Here is a 21781-nt window from a genome sequence, read left to right on the forward strand (position 1 = left end):
GTGCGAACCTCGAACTCGGTTTGTTGGTCCAAAATATTCGCCGAGCAAATCATTTGTCTCCAGAGAAACATTTTTCCTCTCCTTCAAGACAGCCGTATGTTTGCGGACGCGCGTGGTCTTGGAGCGAAAACCCTGGAGCGAGTGTTGGCCACGCAGGAACAGGCGGGTCTGGGGACGAGAATATCAGAAACGCGGGAAAACGTTACTTCGTTACCAGGCCCTGGGGCTCTGTCTTGTCCGGAATAGTCTCAGATCTTCAAATGGATTCCGCCCGAATTAAACGTTCAAGGCAATATGTGACATTATGTTTAACTGCTGGAAACAAACTATATATTTTTTGAAATGCTTTTAAATGAATTAATGACCGAACCAAAACCTTGAATTAATTCTCCACCAATTTTACTCAGCTGATGTTAATTTGCAAACACAATATACAGTCTTTAATTTATAAAAATAATAAATATTAAACGAGTTTCCCTCATGATAAAACGCTCCTTTGGAGTAACATCTCAAACACTCGAGACAGTGTTTCATCCTCTCCTTATGGTCTTTAAAATCTGATGAGGAGGTAATTGAAAATGCAACCCAGCCGCGGCGGGGTATTTTTGACAAATATCTAGGTATTCGAAAATGCGATGAAACACGTACTCGATTATTTTATACACATTCGCAACCGAAACTTGAATTTAGTTGTAACTTGATGAATTTTTAATGATTTTGGGAGGGATATTAATTGGATCCCTGATCGATATATTAGGAAAGATCGAGTCAGTGGATTTATAGCTTTCGGAAATAAAGCTGGTCATCAGTTGAATTTAACTACCTTCTAGAAAATGTCAAAACAATCATTTCAGTTACTTCTATGTGAGGTCGTCTTAAATGACAAAAAAAAAAGACTGCCATTTACGAAAGACATGTCAAAAATGGTTGTTTTAATTTGCGCACAAATATAGAAATATTAAAAACATTTGGCAGGGCCGAGAAAGCAACTTGAACATTTTCGTTAATATTGACAATTTAATAATTGATTATCACACCAGCGAATATTCGACTACAACTATTAATCAAACGTGCGGTGTAAGAAAGGCTGAATATTTTAGCTTCGTAGTGTTTTCCACTTAAACACCCGGCCCTGGGGCTTTTTATTCAGTTGGTGGCAGAATTATGTATTGTTTCAGTGCAACTCTTTGAATCACACACGAAAGCCGATTCTTGCACACAATTTCGCTCTCGAAAGAAGGTAAGTTGCGTTAACAACAATTACTGATATCAATTCTTATTTGAACCTCAGTTTACTTCTTTAGGAGCTCAGTCGTCTTGAAAGTACGTACTGGGTAAAGATGTTTGTACCAGCACACTGGTGTACTGAAAACAACTTCTTTTGACATTGAGCGGCGAAATGATAGAGGCGACCAGACCGAACAATACTTAAAGATTTTCAAAGGCTTCAATTTATTTTTGCGAAACATATATTTTCTATCTGTTTTCAGCAGATTTTATGAAAACGCTGCAGTAAAGAACAGGACAATTATTAGTAATTATTGTTCGATCGAAGGAGTATACTTCGATATTCACTGAACCCTGAATGTGTTTTTCTCGACTTTGTTTAATACATGGTTTACGAAATGACTCAGTCCTCCAGACTATCATATTTATAAATTAGCGTCTTCAACAAAAGAATTAATCTTTTTGTAAAATGCAGTTTCAGCAAGTACCATTAGTATCCTTTATTTGCGTCGCCTATTCTAATCCCTTACATATACATACAAACATACATACATACATAATTTATTTGGCAAAGCAGGTTGGGGAACTGGCAAGACAATAAGTCCTGATGTGGACCTACACTATCTAAAATGATTAATTAATATACACTTAAATATTAAATGATAATGGATGAAACAAATAATGATAGCTGAAATGGATAGGTGTTCAAAAGTCAACATTTAAAATATTAAAAACGTTAAAAATATTTAAAGTCGACAGGTTTGTTGGAAATGCTGCAGGATGCTTTTTTAATATGTGTACGCTTTTTTAATTCTACCACGCAAAACGAATTACTGTTCAAACAACAGTTCTACCGGCTGCATCGGTTCAGGACGCTTTAGCAAACTCAGCTGCCGTCCTAGTAACCGACCCAGGCCCATTCTCGGTCAATTTAATGGGTAAAACGCCAACTAACTTTGCCTTTTCCAACTTGTATTAGAATTCAGAAGTTGAATCATATCAGCACAAAAACACATATTCCACTTTTTACCATAACTGTAGAGATTCTCGAATGGATAATGGATAATCGGCATTGCTTTTGTTTGTCAAGAAGATTTTTCAGGCAGCAAAATTTTGATGTCAGGTGAGCTCTGTCTTTCCCATGATGAGTCACGTGCTAGTTATAAACTCAAAATCGAAGATCAACGCACAGTTTAAATTGATTTAACGTCCGTGTTTCCCTCAAGCTCTTTGTTTGCAATCTTCACATCCGGAATCTCTCACCCCTCCTGCGTTTGTAATTTTCTGGTGTTAGCGATTGCTCCTTCCAAAATACACTACCAATCATGCCATCAGATGAGACAGTTCTCAAATACCGGCTGGATGTCTTGCCTTCGCTGGACCTTGTCAGATTTTTAACAGAGGACGTAAAACCTATAGTCACTTGTACTGAGGTGAAGACAGATACCCTTTACCTACCCAGTCTGAGGTCCGTACTGCAAGTTACGGACTGAGTTTTTTCCAAATCGATTTAAGGCCAAAGCCCGAAGTGCGTGGGCCATAAATCGAAGGGAAAAATCGAGGATCATCATCAATTCTTAAGCATTCACGAGAAAGTTAATGTCAAACCTCGTAAGAATGCTTAAAAGCGTGTCTTATTGTGTTTTGAACTGACACGAAACATCCGTTTTTGTTAAAATATGGGTAGCTTCAAATATAATATTCTCTAGCGTGGTCAGCTTGAGAGTTTAAGTCTCGATAAGATCTTCTTACCTTTATTCAAGATATTAACATGCTATGAGGTTTTTTTGGTAACTTTATTTTTGCCATTAATGCTCAAATGTTCACTGGAAACTATCAAGCCTTTAGAATGCCTTAACTATAACATGGGACGTTTTTCATCCTGTAGAATTTTACGTGGGACGTAAAAACTTATGCATAAATTGTAAATGTGTTAGTTTAATGTGTTGGTTTAATGAAGAAAAGTCCTGGCATTAGAGTAAACACAGTCCTACAAGTCAAACATAGCAAGAATCATTTTAATTTACATTTAAACACTGCCACTTGCATTGAGGAGTGTTGCTTTACTGCACTATTTTCTTCATACGGCTTAGGTTGATTCTTGGCTTATTCGGCCTTACAAAACTTTGCTAATGAAGAAATTATACTTGATTATTTGGATGAAAACAAAGTTTTATAAATTTATTATTACAATGATTTTTTCTTCTCTGCAAGATGTTATATTTGTTATATGTTGTATTTGTAAATATGCTAAGGAGAAAATCGAAAACAAAAATTGTACTTTTTTTGTACAGGTGTAAGGAAGATTTTCCCTTGGAAAGTAACATGTCTCCCCTCTGTAGAAAACTGACATATTTTAGCTGTGAAATTAAAAATGATGACTTAAATTGGACAAAATATACACTACAAAAGCAACGCTGTCCCGTTGAATCCCAAGATGCCTCGGGTGAGAACACAGCATTTCTTGTTGTTTCCAATAAATTGACCAGTTCTTCTCAAATGAACACATGATTTCCGCGTAATCAAGTAGTGAGAACGTAAGCATACAATAAGATCATTTAACAAGAAAGGGAAAGAATTAGGCCTGGGACAAGAAGATAATGGCTTAAATAAATCAGTTCCTGTTGAGATTTCTTTCTTCAAGAGCTTTAAGGACTTAATTCACAGCACACAATATAACCCAGGCTTCTTTCATTAGAAAACATCTCCAAAAGCAATTATCGCTTTTGGAAGTGATTTTAGTGCAATTAATGCTTTCTTATGGTCGTTGCGTTAATGCTTTATCAACCTTATTATTATTCAAAGTTGCCCGTAAAACTTATTTTATGAATTCCTGCTGAAAGCGAGCGGAACACTTCGTGGTAAGAGTTTGTTGTTTTTGAATTCCAGATTTAAATAACTTACTATATAATGAAAAGGTTCTCCGTTTTGTCGCCTGAAATAATGTCCAGAAATACACAAAAAACAGAACATGTCGCTAGTCATTCTGATTTACACTCACCGGCTAAATCTCGGCGTGATTTGGTGTAAACTTATGACAAAAACTGTGATTTTAAGCCAGAGAATGTCAGTTAAACTAAATGGTGCCTGCCTGCTTTAACATTCAGTGTTAATAGGAGATTCACAATTGATACACAATGATTTTTCTCCGTTTGTTAGAACTACTCTTTAAAAGCATATACTATACTGAACAAATACTTTTGATTTTGTTCTGCTTAGAATTCACAAAATTCAGCACCGTGAAAGTTAATCCTCTGTCAATTGTATGTTTTGCCGCTAACTTTATGAAACTAACCGAGGGAAGTACTCAGCATCGTTAGATTAACCCTTAGTCTGTACCAAAGGAAACAAAAAAGAACAATGCTTTGTCATTGTGACCAAGGGAGGGCGGAATATATCTTTGTAGAATTGACAAGAACAAAACATTATTCAAAGGCTTAGATATTTCTTGATACATTGACTACACACCAAAAAACATCGGTGCACATAAAGAATATATTCTTGTGGAACCTTTCTATTTCATTGAACAAAACCTTTTATTGGTTATTTTGCATCAAAACAGGAAACTCAGCTGAATCAACATCGAGCGGCACTTTTTTCATTTGGCGACAAAGTGCAAATTGTTAGCTGCAGGCAGATTTATTTTTTAATCAAAATTTTAAATGTATGGGCCATTACTGTTATTCCCACTGGCTGTTTATTTCTCGTTGTCAGAAAATACGATTCAGCGTACATTTGCACGCAAAACAGCGGCGTTCTGTTTTAGAAATTTACACTCGTGAAATAAGCCGCCAATAGCTGGCATGATGGCGGTGCAGATTGGGGAAGTAAATAACTCTAAATGGAAGTGCGATATTTCTGATGTCAGGACTCGTTAACTGACCGCCGGCTAGACCCGGCAAGACATGATCAAAGGAAACGTGTTCTTCAGTCCACTCAGCGCTACATTGTAACCTCGGACAGTTACACTGATTTAATGGGAAATAAAATGACTGGAAAGATTCAGGGATTTAATACAATTGATTGTGAGTGGGCGAATATTTTCGACGAGCGAGAGGAACACAGTAGTGAACTAGATTTTCACACTTTTCAGACATTTTCACACGAATGTGTATAACCCTTATCCTAGGTTTCAGTGAAGCTTTATTTATATCAAATTGTTACAAAACTCTATCTAGGAATTCTGTTTTCATTTGAAAACCGAAAATGCTATACTCTTCGTGTTGTGCATTATAGCGAATTTGTGTTTGTTAGATGCTCGTCATAGGCGGACAATAAAAAGGGAGTTTAAGTTCAGTCGGTTTGTTACGTTTTAATCATTTGCCAATATGTGTCACCTGCTATACCTGCAGTTTTGTTTTCTAACATTAACATCATATACGCGAGGCAAATTTGAAAAAGAAAAACAAAACTTGCATGGTCCGGTTTTTTCTAAGAATTTTTATTCAGGACCCGTATTGCGAATGAAAACCAAGAGGTAAACCATAATTAACACTAACGTGTAAAAGTCATTTTTTTGGTAAACTAAAAAATATCTTAAAATGCAACACAAGATTACCACATAACACTAAATTGGGTTTACAAAGGAAGAACAGTGGAGAATTTGAGCAAATTATTTTAAAGGAGCTCAGTCACGGTTTGCACGTATTGAAAAGTTTAGCCTCAATTTTTCAAATTCGTCGTTTGTAATCCGTGTTAATCTTCTCCATCCTTAGCCATCCTTGTTCCTTTATGGTTTATCATTATGTCTTAAGTGTTATTTTAACTTATCAAACCGTTATTTTCAGGTTTCCTACCATTTAAAGGTAATTTTGTTTGCGGCCAAAATAACTCAAAATACCGTGGCTGAGCCCCTTTAAAAGACTCAGTTCTTGGCGTTCTCCACTGAAGTTAAAACTAAATCAGTTAGCTATATTACAGGCGAAAAAATATAATTGTTTCACAAATTGACCAAAATTATATATCTTTCTGCCCGATCGAAGGAGAAATAATGGTTGCAATTTTGACACCCAGTCTTCCCTGAGGCTTCCCCTTTGTGAAGATCTTTTCCCATTCCTTACATCGTCATCTGTGATTCATTAATTTCTTTTTACTATCTTATATCTTGACCTTGGAAAGTCAGCTATGTATAAAGAAAACTTGATAAAATTGCTTTCAAGCCTAAAATTATTAACAAAGACTATCGATCGGGCAAAATGATTGAATGAAGGGTTGCAATGCATTAAGTCAAATTGGTGGATTGAAAAAGATTCAGGGTAATTATAACAAGCTTTCTGATAAACGTGTCCTCTACATTTAAGCCTCGCTGTATATCAAGTCGAACCTGGAGTATTTGGGGGCATCAACTGTTTGAAATAGCCGCCCCCATATGAGCGTCATGAAATTGCATACACAACAAACACCCACTCCTCGGACTGGACGTCAGTCGGAAACATGATGCATTAAGGAAGTGAAAGAGGAATTTTAACACTAGAAAAAACACTGTCAAACCTAATTCAGTAGTTTATTAAGTTTGGAAAGGAACAAAGAGGAGGAAATTTAAAAAAAAAAAAAAAAGAGGCATTTTTTCAGGAAATTCGGTATGCGTTTTGGAATATCATTTCCATGTGACCTTTGCCTGTCTTCAGATATCGCTTTTCAGCATATCAGATGTTTAACTATTTTTAAAGTATAGTTTATGCTAAGTATGTGACTGGTTACCATCATTCATCATTGCAACGTTAAAAATGATTCATATAATTAAACCCATTCACTGTAGAAATAACGTGGTGACGAAAACCAGAGTGTATTCGAAGGGCAGTAGCTACCATCTCTACACAAGATACTTTGGATCATCTGCAGTCAAATTGTTTGGCTACCGAATACTGCGCAGATGTTTATCAAAATATATATAAAAAATTATACATGGGACATACACAAAATGAATAAAATTCAAGTAACAAGTACCAAGCAGATAGTGCAAGCTCTTCATTGAATGAATTGTTATCATTGTACTATGAATTGCTATTATTGTACCCTGTTATCTCTGTCATTACATACTGATGTGCACTATTTGAAAGCAGAAGATTAGTGAAAACTGTTCAATATAACTGCTTGCTTTTAAGCTACTGAAAATAATTTTCACCTACACAACTATTAATGTATTCTTTTTAAATATTAATATTTGTTATTGGATTTTACTAAACACTCGCATTTCCTTGTTATGTTCATTCACTGAGAACTGCAATTACAAATACATAACACGCCATGAAAACTCAACTCACAGTCATTCATCGAGAAAAGTATAAGTTGCTGTTGCTTAATCCTTTAAAAGGGATTAAAATTCCCAAGATTAAAACGTAGCAAATATCCCCTTACATTTTGGAGTTGTGAGGCGAGAAACCATCGACCTTCCAATAGACCATGTTATCTATAGGCCAGCAGAGACACAGCTTGTATAGCAAATAACTGTATGTCAATCAGTTCATATGAAGAAATTGAGACATTTTGTCTTTGACGTAAGGATTTAAAGGTTACTCTAAGCGGATTAACAATATTTTACGTGTTTATAACTTCATTACCAATTGAACTCTTTCAATTCAAGGGCTTGGTGACTGATTAAAGCAGATCAGTTCGTGTGGGAATTTTGTTGATACTTACAGTGGAAAAAGGAACGCTTTATTAAAAGTTAAGTTATTTTTTAACAAGTTCCATTGGAGAACTTTGGCTATTTTCAAAGCGTTTTGTCCGTATGATCATGCCTCTTATTCCCAGCCATAAAGCTGTTTTTCCTATACTTGTAACTAAAGAAAAATTACATTGCCAGTACATATTTCTTTCCCAAGCTCCTTCTCCTGATACACCTAGTCGAGATTTTGGAAAATCCCGTTAGTTACAGAGTCGGTTGTTTTTTGCCAAATCGGGTGAAAGGTTAATCAACAAGGACATTTTCATGTTTTTTCATCGTGTTCGAGGCTATCTACTTACAGTTTCACTGCAATCTGGATTACAGTTAAATCTTCTGTAAAGTTGGAAGTACGTTTAGATCCGTAAAAGGGAGGGTTGAATAAGGCTCTTTTGATCACTTAGTTACCGAAAAATAAACATTTAAAGTGATATGGGAGATTTCAAGGGGCGTGGGGAATGTTCGGAAATGCCAGACGAGGTGTGTCCAACCCAAGGGAAGATGACACGTTAATAAAAATACGCTGTGAAGCACACGTTCATCGGTATTTTATTAGGCAATAAAACACGTCTTCTCTCTCGCCTTGGCATGAAGATTGCGACGTTAATGCCAGCTGTAATCTCGCAGTCATCCAAATCGTTTGCTTTACGCACAGTACATTGTGAATGATTGGCTGCAATCGACGAAATCTTCTGTGAGAGCCTTGCGTTTGGAAGGGTAAGTTTGCCAAGTAAATGAGTTACTTTCATCGTATACCGCTGGTTTGGCGATAAGCAACTTAACTGCATGTAACACTCAGTGAAATATATTCACGGCTCAATATGGCCGATAACTCTGATTATACCATAATGGTTTTGCTTAACAAATATATTTTGGTATAGACTGAAGATGATACATTGCGAAAACTGATATTAAATAAGCGATTGAAGGTTGTCAATACAATAGTATTAGAAACGTTCAGTTGACACCAGCTTCATTTTTTCTTATTCTCGGAAGAACTAGTTAACTATTTTTTATGTCTTAAGCATTTGAACTTATTTCATTCTATGTTAAAGAATTTCGCTAAACGACATCATACAGGAAGGTAATACTTTGCGTCGCTAACTCATTAAAGTCAAGTAAGTCTCGTGCCAATAGAAAGAAAATACTTCTATATATTGACTTGCAGACGTTATGTAATTGTGAGTTCAGCCTAAGAATTAAGCTTCGCATATTTGCGATCACGGCATCTCTTTCTCAAACTGTGTGATTCCCATCATTGGCATCACTTTCCTGCTTGTTGATACCGTGGCATTGTTTGGAGAGATAAGAAGTTGATCCTTCGCAGAAACCAAAGAATCTATCAGAAGGCTGTTTTGATTTACTATGAAAACTGAAACAAATGTATCAAACAGAGAGACTATGACCCGCCGATCTTCATCTCTCATGTGTGGATTCATTTAAACATGTGCTGGCCAAATTTATCTAACCATCTGTGCTGCATGTATATGAGAGAGTGAGTCACAACGCAGTCGATTTCATCTTTGGAAAATCTCGAACTTATTTACACTGGTTTATATGCAGCACTGAAGTTTGTAATAATAGAAGTTATAAATAGGTAAAATGAAGTGTTATTAAATAAATGTACGTAGCCAGGAATTTCCTCTATAGGGATGTTGTTAGTGAACTAGGATATGCAGCCATGCGATCTCGGGGTCAGCTTTTCTTTGGATAACGTCAATATGAAGCCCTAACCAAGGCCTAACGTCAACACGTCAGCACTTTTAGTTTACGCCAAAAAAAAAAAAGACTGTTAAGAGGACTGTCATCAATGCTAAGCGTTTTGTTGAAAAGCGCAATCACACACAGGAATCCAAATAACAAACAGAATAATATTGATGACCATAATACAGTGAGAACTAAGTGAGCATGGATGGTGTTTACAGTATAACAAGTATTGGATAACACGATATTTTGACGAAAATTACTTTCCTTGCTACCGAGATTTATTTCGAACTGCTTGTCCAGATAAAACGGTCGACTGAAAGTGCTGTTCCTTGAAAAAAAAAAGAAAATCATCCTTTTTCTGTTTCATCACACGAGGAAACTTTTATTATTAATCATGTTAATCGTTTGCCTTCCCTTGGATTTTAACAATAAATGTACATTTATCTTTGTGCAAAGGACACCGGTTCGCTTGTTTACCTTGTCTTCCTGAGGGCATTCATGACAAATATTTTCCCTTCTTTTAAGCTTGAAGAAGACCACTTGTAGATTAGTCGACAGATTGTGCTGCAGTCACCACTTTAATTTGTTGCGTTTCTTTTTAAGTTAAGGGAAACTGTTTCTTAACCCGTATGAGTTGCTCAGGGCATCAGACTACTAGAAAAGAGAGCCAAAAAGCTAGCACAATACATGATCTATTATTTGTAAGCTGTTCAAGGCGGAGTTTTTATTTTTTATTTTTTTTTTGCTTTTCTGACATGAGTACGGTTCGCTTCACACTGGAAATTATGTTAAAACTTTCATCCGGTTTGCAACCCTTTTTGCAGTTCTTTCACAGAATTGTAGCTTGGACTGCTAGTGAGTTAACACCCGAAAATGGGCATACATAAAAGTGATCAGTACAATTAACAATTATTTGATCTTTGAAATCGAAGTGAACAGTGCCGCTATTCACCGAGATTGAAAAGAATATTTGTTTTAGTGTATACTTACCAAGTGATCTCAACAACAGACGAAAAGGAAACTATTAAAAGTCGATTTAATTGACCTCTCAATTCATGCGTGGAAAACGCGCAAACGGCACGAAGCAAGCGCGAAACTATTGACGTAATATATCAAACACGAGAGACAGTATTTCATCGGGATATCCAAACACCAAGAAGGGAGTTGAAAACACGACACGCAGCGGAGTATTTTTGACGAAATTCGAGGTGTTTGGATAGCCGATGAAACACTGTCTCGGGTGTTTGATATGTCTTCTCAAATCGAAACAAAACCTAAGGAGTAAACGGAGAAGTAAAGTCGTCAAAATTTATGCTAATTAAGATCGGGTATCCAAACCTTCTTCACGGTTGTAATTTTCTTTGTTCTAACTTGATGAATTATTAATGAGTTGGAGAAAGAATCTTCAAACATGGCAAATCTAGGTAACCTTTCGAGGAAATCCTCCTCACAATCTACCAAAATGATCTTTTAACAGCGTTGAAATCACCAGTCTTGATCTAAAGTCTAAGTTTTCTTTTTCACTTGAAATGAAAATTGAAAGAGCCGTTAGCGAAGGATCAACCTGAAATTATACTGTGTGCACGGGACTTTGGGGAAACCTTAATGTTTTCTTGGAAAACGAAAAGGAGATGTTTCGTTGAATAGCACTTGATGCTTCTGCCAATGAATCATGCGGCATTCATTTCTGCCAATACCGGGTTTGCTTAGATTGATGAAATCTGTGATTACCAATGACATGTCCTGAAACTGCTCGAAAGTCGAACGTCAGTAAGTGTTTTTAAATTTCATAGCCTTAATTCTTTGTATTTTCTGGTAAAGCATTTTCTTGTAAATTGTGTATTCTCAGGATTTCCTATTTAGAAACACTGGCGAAACGCGAGTTTACGTCGGCCATTTTGTTTTTGCTTGGATCCTACATTATTCAATCGGTAGGATATGAATAATGTTCATTCAGGCCAGAGATAGCGAACCAATCAGATTGCTTAAAACACCATGATCACTTAGTATGTATATACTAAAATTAAATATACGCAAAAATGATTTTTAACCACTTCTTAGCTAATCTGTAACGTATCAGATCTTTGGAATCAGGCTCTTTTTCTGTAATGGACGCGATAAGATTACAAGTTTGTGAAGTAAAGTTTCGAAAATCAAACGCGGCGAAATTGTCGGTAAATCGATGAACTAGCTTCAACGTATCCTGTCGGATCTGTATGACTAGGAGCAGGTAACTTTTGTAATGGACGCCTTAAGGTCAAATTTATAAATCATGTTGAGAGATGAAGATCCTCAATCACCTCTTGTGGTCATACGGACGTATTCTCGATAACAGACGTGAATGTAATGGGGTTTATAAGAGACATGGCGATTTCCAACAACATGGATTGTGCCATGGCACTTTCTTCTCGAGGGGACAACTGTGTCTCCTAACTTTGCTTCGTGACAAGTTTAACCAAAAAGCCCACTTTTTTATTCGTTTGTTCGCATGCTCAAGGGTGTCAAATATGCGGCAATTATACGCCAGTTAATTCAACTGGGACGCTACCTACATGACCGGCAGGCGTTGAAACAGTCTCAGCGAAGCTGAGCGACCCGCATTATATATTTGTACTCTTCGTTTTCAAAACATTAGTTTTGGAAAAAATAAAAGGATTTACATGCTGTCTTATGTAGTAGAATATTACTTGCACGCAAATAGCACATAAAGTAGGTTTCACTGTGCTAAATTATTTACTTTGTTATTTCTCGCAATCATGGAAAATGTGCAAGTTGAATGCTTAATGAAATTATTATAATATTTTCCAAATGAACTACTCCAATGGCTTTGTTTTTTCAAGAACCTTTCAAAGAAAATATGTAATACGCAGATAAAATGTCTGGATAAGGCCTGGATGCCTTTCTTATCGTGTTCGCCCTTTAAGCAAAGATGTACAGTAGATGATGTTGAAATTAAAGTGCCATATATCTTAACTCCAGGAGATTTCGTTTCCAAATACTATGTTGTATCCATGGTGATAACAGACTTCACGTGTGTAATGTCAATTTCCATAATATTAACAGATAGTGGCGATAAGATTGGCTTCTGAGGGAATAAATCAACTGCCCAACCACGATAATGTTTACATTTTGAAGAGTTTAGAGCGCTGCTGTCGGTTTGAAAGCTTTTTAGCTAAAACTCTGATACCGTCCACTCGACTCCATAACTCCTTGCTTCCTAACAATAACATTTATTATATATCGAGAGACATTTAACGGTAACTTTAACAGTTAAAGATTGCCGGTAAGTATTTTGCTTGTCTTTAAGCTTGGGGGCTTTTGTGTTTCTTTGTTAGTTATTGTTTTGTTAAGTGAAAAACACATAAGAGCAACTTACTGAATGAAGTGCAGGCTTCAATAATCAGTAAACTCCATGAAACTACCGTTAAGGGCATTTCCAAGTCAGCCAAGATGTTACTCTTAACGTTTTGTTAATATTAGGACGTTTTAAGTAAGGAGCGTTGTTAAAAAGCTTCGTCTTTGGGGAAAGTTGAAGGAGAGGTGACTGTTAGCTGTTTTACGAGGCGTCTATCTTGGAGAGATAAACCTGGACCTAAATGTGACTTGAAACATCAGTTTTAACTCGTTAACCGAGCACAGTCTATGGCACGACAAAATATAAGGCTTTTAACAAGCAGAGGCAAAATTGCTCTCAGTTTCAAATTATATTACAAATCATCAGACATAGCGATTAATTCGAATATTTTCAAAATACGTAAAACAAAAACAATATCGAGTAACACAGAAAGCGGCATCATTTTCATCGAAAATAAATGTGTCTGTAAATGCTTCATAATTCTTAGCCGAAATTTGAATACTGACAATAAAGCTAGGGACAAAAATTCATGCATGGGAGAAAATATTTAATTTTGTGGTGTAATATATCATGAGTTCGACAGGTGTTTTTGTCACTTTAATTTCGCAGGAAAAAATTATAGGGGATACTTGGTTGACAATAATAGCAACTCTCTCTACTGGTTCATAGAGGCCGAGAACGACTAATCATGTTGCATATTGCTGAACTGAGTTCGGTTTTTTCCTTTTTGGCTATGCTTTTTGTTTTCTTCAGCATCAACCTTCTGTAAACCTGCTGACAATATCGAGACAATAGGAGTAAAAAGACATCACAGCATTATTCTATGAATTTGGCTCCGCTCAGACTTGCGAGAATCGTTTTATATTCAAGTTTTAGTTTGGATTTAAGTTTTTCTATTATTGGAATAGTGGCTTTGACCGCGGACAGGATTAAAGTGATTGGGCTCGGCGGTTTAACATCCGCCTAAGTTCGATGGAAAAGAGAGTTTCTGTGAAATAAGGTTGTGATAGGTGATTTACATTTATAAGCCGCTTAAAGTAAGTGCTGGAGTGGGCGTCCTAGTCTGATAACTATCAAATGACTCAATTTATATTATCTATCCACGGCATGACTCGCCAGGAAATGCTGAAAGCTGTATCAAAAACATCGTATGGCTCGGCAAAATACAGCCAGTTTCATTTTAGTGGTATTTCATGGTGAGAGAAAGCAGCAAAACCAACTGAAAAACAGTTTCAGGGAATTTTTAATTTGTGATTATAACTGCAGAATCAGATTGTTTGTTAACAGAGAGATTTAAATTTTATCAGCTTAAACAAATTCCACTCGGCACTTCACGTCGTAAACCGATCAGATGATATGAGTTGTATTTGTTCTGGATTTGACTGGGTTCCATTTTCCACTTTGTTGTTTAATTATGTCACGTATCTATGTTTTCAACAGCGCTCCGAATCTGATAAAGTAAACTAAGATGCTATCGATGAGGTTACGAGCCTTGAAGAGTCAAAAGCCCTTGGTTTTTTGAAATCAGAACGAGGTGATTTTGTTTCTACCTCCATCAACCACCAAGAGAAGACCGACCTTGATGAACTTATGCATCAAGTGTCCTATAGATGAAAATTATATTACCACCTGACACAATGATTGTTTTCCTCCCTGTCTTGTATTATAGGCTGAAGTAGACTTAAAAAAAAGGTAAAAAAAAAGTAAGTCTAATAAATCCATGCTCATTTTATGGACTCCAAAATTATAATGCGACGGCAAGAATATTATTGGGCGAAGTAAACCATTTTTCCGGCCATGACCGGCAAATCTCTTTTAATCCTTTATCTACTAACTTCCCTTGCCGCTACTGTGCCAAAATTGAAGCAAATGTTTCACGTAGGCATTTTTGATAACTGATAGTTTTCATTGCAATTGGCAGTTTTAGAACGTGATCGATCTGAGATCGATGACCTTTGGACGAAATGGACATGTCCTCACAATGTTTCGTTGATGTAAAACTGATCGAGGTGCCCAATATGAGGAAACTCCGAAATTTTGAAATTATCTAGCTCGAATTGTGATAAAACCCATCGCAAGGCTCTGTACAACTTTATCTCTCGTTTGAAGAAATTACTCTGTAACATGGATAAATGGTTGTATTTTCCTGTGGCTCAAACATCAAAGGACTTGCTGTAGTTAGCCGGTCTCCTTGCACCCCAGGGCCTATTTTTCTCTGCGCACCTGGACGAGAAGGGTCATTGGAACAAGATTGGAGAGAGTTTTACCCTTGCAATTGCGCTTGAAACTACCGGCGCATCTTTTGTGTTCGATTATTCATTTCCGCTGAGTCAAACGCCATTCTTTTTTTATCTTAAAAATGTAAATTATTTACTGTAATGCTTAAAAAAAATTGAATTGGGGCTATTGACCTCGTTATCTTTGCAATTATAGAATTTCATTTTTACCTGAAGAAAACGAAAACAAAAATACTATTTTCTCTTTAGTTTTGCAGCGAGTGCGATCTTCAGTCTTGGACTCACATAGTCAAATATATATATAATTTTTTTTTCGGGGGGGGGGGGGGGTGGGGATAGGGGAGATTATCAACCTTGCGTGAAATACATTTGAGTACTATTTTGCGAATGATGTAATTATTAAAGCTTAATATTCTATAAAAGAGCAAATTGTCGTTGAAAAATAATGTGAAAAATGACAAAAAGTATTCCTGTCTGACCTGTCTGATTATCTGCTCATTAGAATTATTTATATTAATGTTTTTACCCCAACTTTTATCATAAAATCTTTCAGCAGTAAAACATTACTCACTCATAACCCTATTCACAACATTCTCAAACGTTCTTCGCGAGTGCTAACTTACTACGATAACTTATTTGTCACTACGTTGAAATATAAACCAGAAATGCCTTCGAAATTTATGTTGTTCATTTTTCCGGTTACCTTGTTTATGATAAATTCGACCGCTTTGTCTCTTTTACTAATGTTAATTTATTATGTAAGAGGAGTCTTGAAGTGTTTCTCACAATGGAGGAAGTTTTAATCTTACAAAAACAATTAAGAAACCCGGAAAAAACATTGAAAATGAAAGAAGCACAGCTTTATCTGTGCACTACTCGCTTTTAATATTACTTCAGAAAACAATAATGGCAAAGTTTGATAGAAATCTGAATGAATTCTTCGATTTTGACACATTTGATTGACATAACGTATATATCATATAAGGATGAAACTGGCTTTTTAATTTACAACATGATCGAGGCTCTAAGAGATACATACATCTTGAGAGGGTTTAGCGACTTTAAGTCTTTAAAAATACCACAACGTTTTCAAAGATATGACCAGCGTTTTGAAGATATGCACAGCGAAATGTCGCTTTAGCGGAGACAACTGTTGAGGTACCAAATCAACACAAAATGGAAATTTGAATGCTAATCACTATGTACGTGTGAAAAGCTCAGAAAAGGGTAAATAGGAAGATTCACGATACGGTGTGTTTTGTTAGTGAAATTTCATACATGGTTAGTTTTTAGATAGTTAGTGCATTTACTATTAGTTTCAAAAACAGGTGCATCGTTTGAAATTACACCAAATTTAGACGCACAGGTAACTGTGGAGAATCGAATACTGTTGTTCTGTTTGGTTCAAAATTAGTTCCTGAATATGACAGCTTTGTCATGTATGCTGTCTGTGGATGGATTGCACAAATCCACGTTTATTATATTGCATTTCTGTCACACTGAACGTGGAAAAGAGCGATGATTCTCCTTAACCTTTACACGCCAAATAATGTTCAACAAACGAATTTCGTATTACAGCACATCAATGCTCAGTATAAAGTCAATACAAGGACATATGAAGAGGATAAGGCCAACCTGAGAACGCTAACTAGATGGAATGTAGTCTCGATGTTTCTCAGAACTAATATTAAGTGGCAGCATGGAAAATATTGAACTGACATTTTGAAACCGTGGAAAGCCAGGATTGCAAAGCAGGGTATTACTAAATGCGATGACTAACGACTACTTGGGGGGTGTTTTAGTTGGAAAATGTTTTTAAGTTGTTTAGGATATAAATACTGCTTCCAGTGTTGCGATCGCTGATAGACATTCTCTAATTAAGGTTTTTACTATCCGATCTGTTTCTTTTCTGAATTTTCTGACGAGGGTGGACAGAAGCCACCGAAAATTCAGAAAGAAAAAAAAATAAAGATCAGATTGCAAAAACCTTAGAGAATACTAATATAACTTCCAGATTAACAACGGTTGATCACAAAATTGAAGCCCCAAGCCTTTTGCTGTCTCGAGTGACGAAATAGAAGAAAATAAATTAGTTTTAGGAGCTAAAACAGTTTAACTTTTTACACTTTTAGTATTACTTAGATACAATATGTACTTCTAATCCATTCGGTGATCCGTTTTTACATGGGGTCCTGGACTCTTTTACAGATTATTACTTGGCCTGTTTTTCATTATTTTTGATTTAAGAATTTATCATTTTGTGTTCGCATATGATTATTTTAGCACCATGAATTGCAATAAACATAAATAACACAAAGATACTCAAAGAAGTAGACAATAGCATCGCCAGTGAAGTATGAGTTGTTGCTCGTTCATTTAAAACACACTCTCGCGTGAATATTAGCACGTTTAATTTCCTAGAGTGGGAATGTGGTGGGTGTGTTGTAGTGAAGTGTAAAGTGCATTTAAAGTTAATCATAATCAGGTTATGAGGGGAAGTAGTTGATATTGTGCAGTTACAAAAAGTTTTATTCATTTTTCATTGCTAAATAATCGATCAGCTCTTGGTCGACGTTGCAACGTCTAAAATCTATTCATTGGCTTGGAAATGAAGAACGGTTCATAAGTGTAGTTATAATACAGTTAAAAATGTATCGTAATAAAATATAGATGGAAAATATGGATACTACATTTAAACGTGACAGCTATTTTTTTCAAATTTGGATAAACTTAAAAAGCGAAAAGGTTTTCTTATAATTCTTAGTAGGATGTGTTTGTTTTTCCTGATTTAAGACTGGATAATTTTTTGCAAGGCAAATCGATATCGGATAGGTCACAGGTTCGACTCCCGTGAAAGACTGAATTGAATTATTTTCATGTGCTTTATTATTTTTTGGAACTGCCTGAAATGCTTACGTAACTAGAGATGATTTCCCATATCTCTAAACTTCCTGTAACCTCTGAAAGAAGTAATCTGTATTAATCTGTCATTGTTCCATTTAATCCAGTTTCTCTTTATCAGAATTGTTAGAGAAAACTAATTCCTACGTCTCTTGTTTTTACAGATACCTTCGAGTGATTTGTAAGGCTTGAGTGATTTGATTCGAGTGATTTGTAAGCATCATTGGACATCGAAAGGAACTACTATTCTCTTTAATTCCTGAAATAGTCTCCTCAGAAAACACGCCATATTTTTATCTGTAAATATAAAGTTTCGTATTCCTTAGCAATCACACTTCTGTAAACACCTTGATGACAAATTTAACCGACACTGCGATGACTGGTATCCAAGCAACAGAATACACTTTCTTTGCCATCATCTTCCTTTGTGGTGTGACCGGAAACACTCTCGTCTGCCTGGTAATTTCACAGACACCACGCATGCGCACAACACGTAACTTTCTCCTTGTGAACCTGGCGGTGTCTGATCTGATGGTGGCGTTGCTGTGCATTCCGTTTGATATCGCCTTGAAAGTGACCCATCCTGTGTGGCCTCTTGGTGCTGCTATGTGTAAACTGTTGTGGCCCGCTATGACGCTCTTCACAAACTGCTCCGCTGCCACTCTTGCAGCAATCAGTTACGATCGGTAGGTTTTGAAATTTTATGACCAACACGATTTTGCAACGACCTCCAAAGCAATTTTGTGCTCATTTTTAAGAGCTTAAAATATAAGCTTTTTACTAATCATAGGAAAAATGTCCTTTCGATATATCATTGCCGAAAAAATAATAGTATTTTTGTACTTTTTAGAGGGCCACAAGTTGATCAGTAATGTTAGTTACTGTTACGTGTCAGCCTCATAAAATAAAGTCTCTTACTCTTACTTAGCTATTTAACTGAACTCCATTTTTCTGAATGACCGAGGGATTTCTGCCATTTACTTTTTATTTGCTTCAAATTTCGATTGGTTAATCATCACCAACACTTCCTCAAAGTTAACCCTTCCTTCGCTTAGTGAGAAAGATAAATATCATTCTTATGTTTTATATCATCTTCTCTAGCAAAACAAGCTGTCATTTGTTTTGGGCAAATTAGATTAAGACGTCGATATTACATATAAATGCGGTATTAATAGCGAAGCCATGATTTCAGCCCTGATAACACGATAATTTGGTTTATTAGGTACCGGGCTGTGATATACCCATGGAAACCACGCTTCACTACGACCCAAACAACCATCATTATTGGCTCAACATGGCTCATGTCTCTGCTGTTAGTGCTGCCCTACATACTGGCGCTGAAGATGCAAGATGGTAACTGTGTAGAGGACTGGCCCGTAGCTCTTGCTGTGAAACTGTACACCATGGGCTTGTTTATCTTCCAGTATGCCCTTCCTCTCTTAATCATCGGCTTTGCGTATTCGATGGTCGCGTTAAGGCTGCGCGAGCAGGCGTCGCTCTTAGCGAGAAACCGACAAGCCAGTGGGATTTCCGAGAGCGCCTACAACAAAGCTAAGAATGCTTCTAACAAGTACATCGAGGAACCTGAAGAAAGCGAACCGCCCTCCAGCGATCAACCCTCTGCTGCTTACGCTCAAACATCGTTAAAGAAGTGCCCCAAAGATTCCTCGACTAACAAACCTTCCAACGCACGCCAAGAAGAAAAGCGCCTGAAGCGAACGACAAAGATTGTGAAGATGTTGGTTGCAGTTGTTCTTCTCTACGCCATTTGTCTTCTGCCCAATCAGGTGGTGTGGTTGTGGTATGAGTTTGGTTCAGGTGCCAGCTGGCCTCACCTGGACAAATTTCTCACGTTTGGAAGTATCATGATTTATGTCAACAGCTGTGTCAACCCAATTCTTTACGCTGGCATGAACGACGAGTTCAGGAAAGGCTTTGTCAGGATTCTTAAGTGCCACTGCAAACACAGAGGCTCTTACTAAGTTTACTTCGAAAACATCATCTGAAGGCAACGTAAAACTACAGGTTAACAGTCTTCTTTCAAACAAAAGTCGCCTAATCTCCCGGGGGGAGGGTAGGGGGGGAAATCCCATACAAAAAGGACGGGGGGGGGTGCTCGTCGTACCTTTTAGGGGTTAAGAAAGTGGTTTTGGTACCTCTAAGGGTGTTCAGCTTCAAAAGGTCCACAACAAGAACTTTTGCGGTGCCTTTTATGGTATTCAGCCGAAAAAAAAAACACTATGGCAGGAGATATTTGAAATTCAACCGATATATTTTTTTGCTCTCAGAATTGGTGCCTATCTTACGGGTGAAAAAAATTTCAAGCGACGCCCACAAACCAGGATCTTGGTCCCCCTTGGTCGTCGGATATTTTGAAAAGAACTCCTACCCAGTCCTTTTTATGTGAGAGTGCCAAGCTCTGGGTATGTTGTATTTTAAAGAACGTCAGCCACGACGGCCAATGTTTCGTATTTTCTTCTGTAGAAGTTGATCGCAGGCGTTACATATTTAATTTGAGCAAGTTTTTAGACCGATCGGCGGGCTGAACAGGTCTAGATAATTGCAAAAATTCAAAGATATATTGTAAACTCCATTTTATAACTAGGCGTTGTCCTCGGCGTCGCCGTCGTACCGCCACTCATCCGGATATAACTCATCTTATACACCGTTACAACTTGATGTTAAATCCATGAAGTACTCTTGTGGGTTAGTTAATTGTAAAGCAATCAGTTGTGTTTGTAAATGCATGTGAGAATTCAGTTAGGCAATCTCAGATGGAAAACGCATTCTTAAATAGACTGCTGCAGTGAATTAGTTTGCTGTTCTCCAAGCATTTCGAACTAGATTTGAGCATTAAGTAAGTATTTTGTAGAAACAGGGTCGCAATTACCACATGTATTGTTAGAATAAACCAATTCGTCATTTTTGTCCAGTCCAGGTACATTAAGTGAAAATGGAATATACTAAATAAAACGGAGAAGAGTGACAAGAGTGTGTATAGATAAACTTACAATAACTAAGAGTTGTTAAAGTACCTTAAAGGCACTGCTAATTTGTATTGAATTATTGTAAAAAGACGTTTTAGAGAGAATAAACAAAGTAAAAAGGAGTAAATTATAGATATAAATGAAATAATAGCTAATAGAAATATATAAAAAAGAATGATAATAACTAGGTGGCCTCATGATAATGGGAATTTAAGAAAACCGCGACCGCAAAGAGAACGGGAACGTCACTAAAGAAATGATTTAATGAGCGCGACAGTGGTTGTGCACGTGCGTTATAATTAATATTCTTGCTACATTTCTTTGCCGTCCTCTGCAAAGCGACAACGTGAAATGATCAAATTCTGCATTGCCTGGAGAACGTGAACCACGACGGCTAATTTTATTAATTTCTATTTCAAATTTACTGCTGTGTTCCAGATCTAGTTTTGTGATATTTTTGACAGTGATAAACAAAGTAAATAACTTTAGAGTATCGCCAGACTCGTAGGTAAAATATAAAATCATCTTTTAACCGACGTTGTCCTCGTCGTCGCCGCCGTGGTTACTAGTGTGCTCGACTCCGGACTGAGAGGCTGTTTTCGAACCCTGGCCGGGGACATTGTGTTGTGTTCTTGGGCAAGACACTGTACTCTTATAGTGCTCCTCTCCACCCAGGTGTACAAATGGGTACATGGGCAGGCTA

General features: G+C 36.8%; 1 protein-coding gene across 4 annotated transcripts; it reads left to right on the forward strand.

Annotated features, from left to right (window-relative positions):
* The first annotated feature begins 964 nt into the window (after positions 1 to 964).
* LOC110056798 (galanin receptor type 1-like) lies at positions 965 to 21205 on the forward strand. 4 transcript variants are annotated; one of them, XM_020763343.2, is made up of 3 exons: positions 965 to 1240; positions 18256 to 18777; positions 19314 to 21205. In XM_020763343.2, exons 2-3 carry the CDS (start codon positions 18443 to 18445, stop codon positions 20071 to 20073), a joined length of 1095 nt encoding a protein of 364 aa, XP_020619002.1. In that variant the 5' UTR covers positions 965 to 1240; positions 18256 to 18442; the 3' UTR covers positions 20074 to 21205. The 4 variants fall into 4 exon arrangements, with proteins under 4 accessions (XP_020619002.1, XP_020619003.1, XP_020619001.1 ...); XM_020763344.2 differs by lacking the exon at positions 965 to 1240 and adding an exon at positions 2168 to 2350; XM_020763342.2 differs by lacking the exon at positions 965 to 1240 and adding an exon at positions 8153 to 8608.
* The last annotated feature ends 576 nt before the right edge of the window (positions 21206 to 21781 follow it).

This window comes from Orbicella faveolata, unplaced genomic scaffold (assembly GCF_042242905.1).
Source record: "Orbicella faveolata isolate gen_17 unplaced genomic scaffold, um_ofav_v1 contig_35, whole genome shotgun sequence".
Lineage (NCBI taxonomy): Eukaryota > Metazoa > Cnidaria > Anthozoa > Scleractinia > Merulinidae > Orbicella > Orbicella faveolata.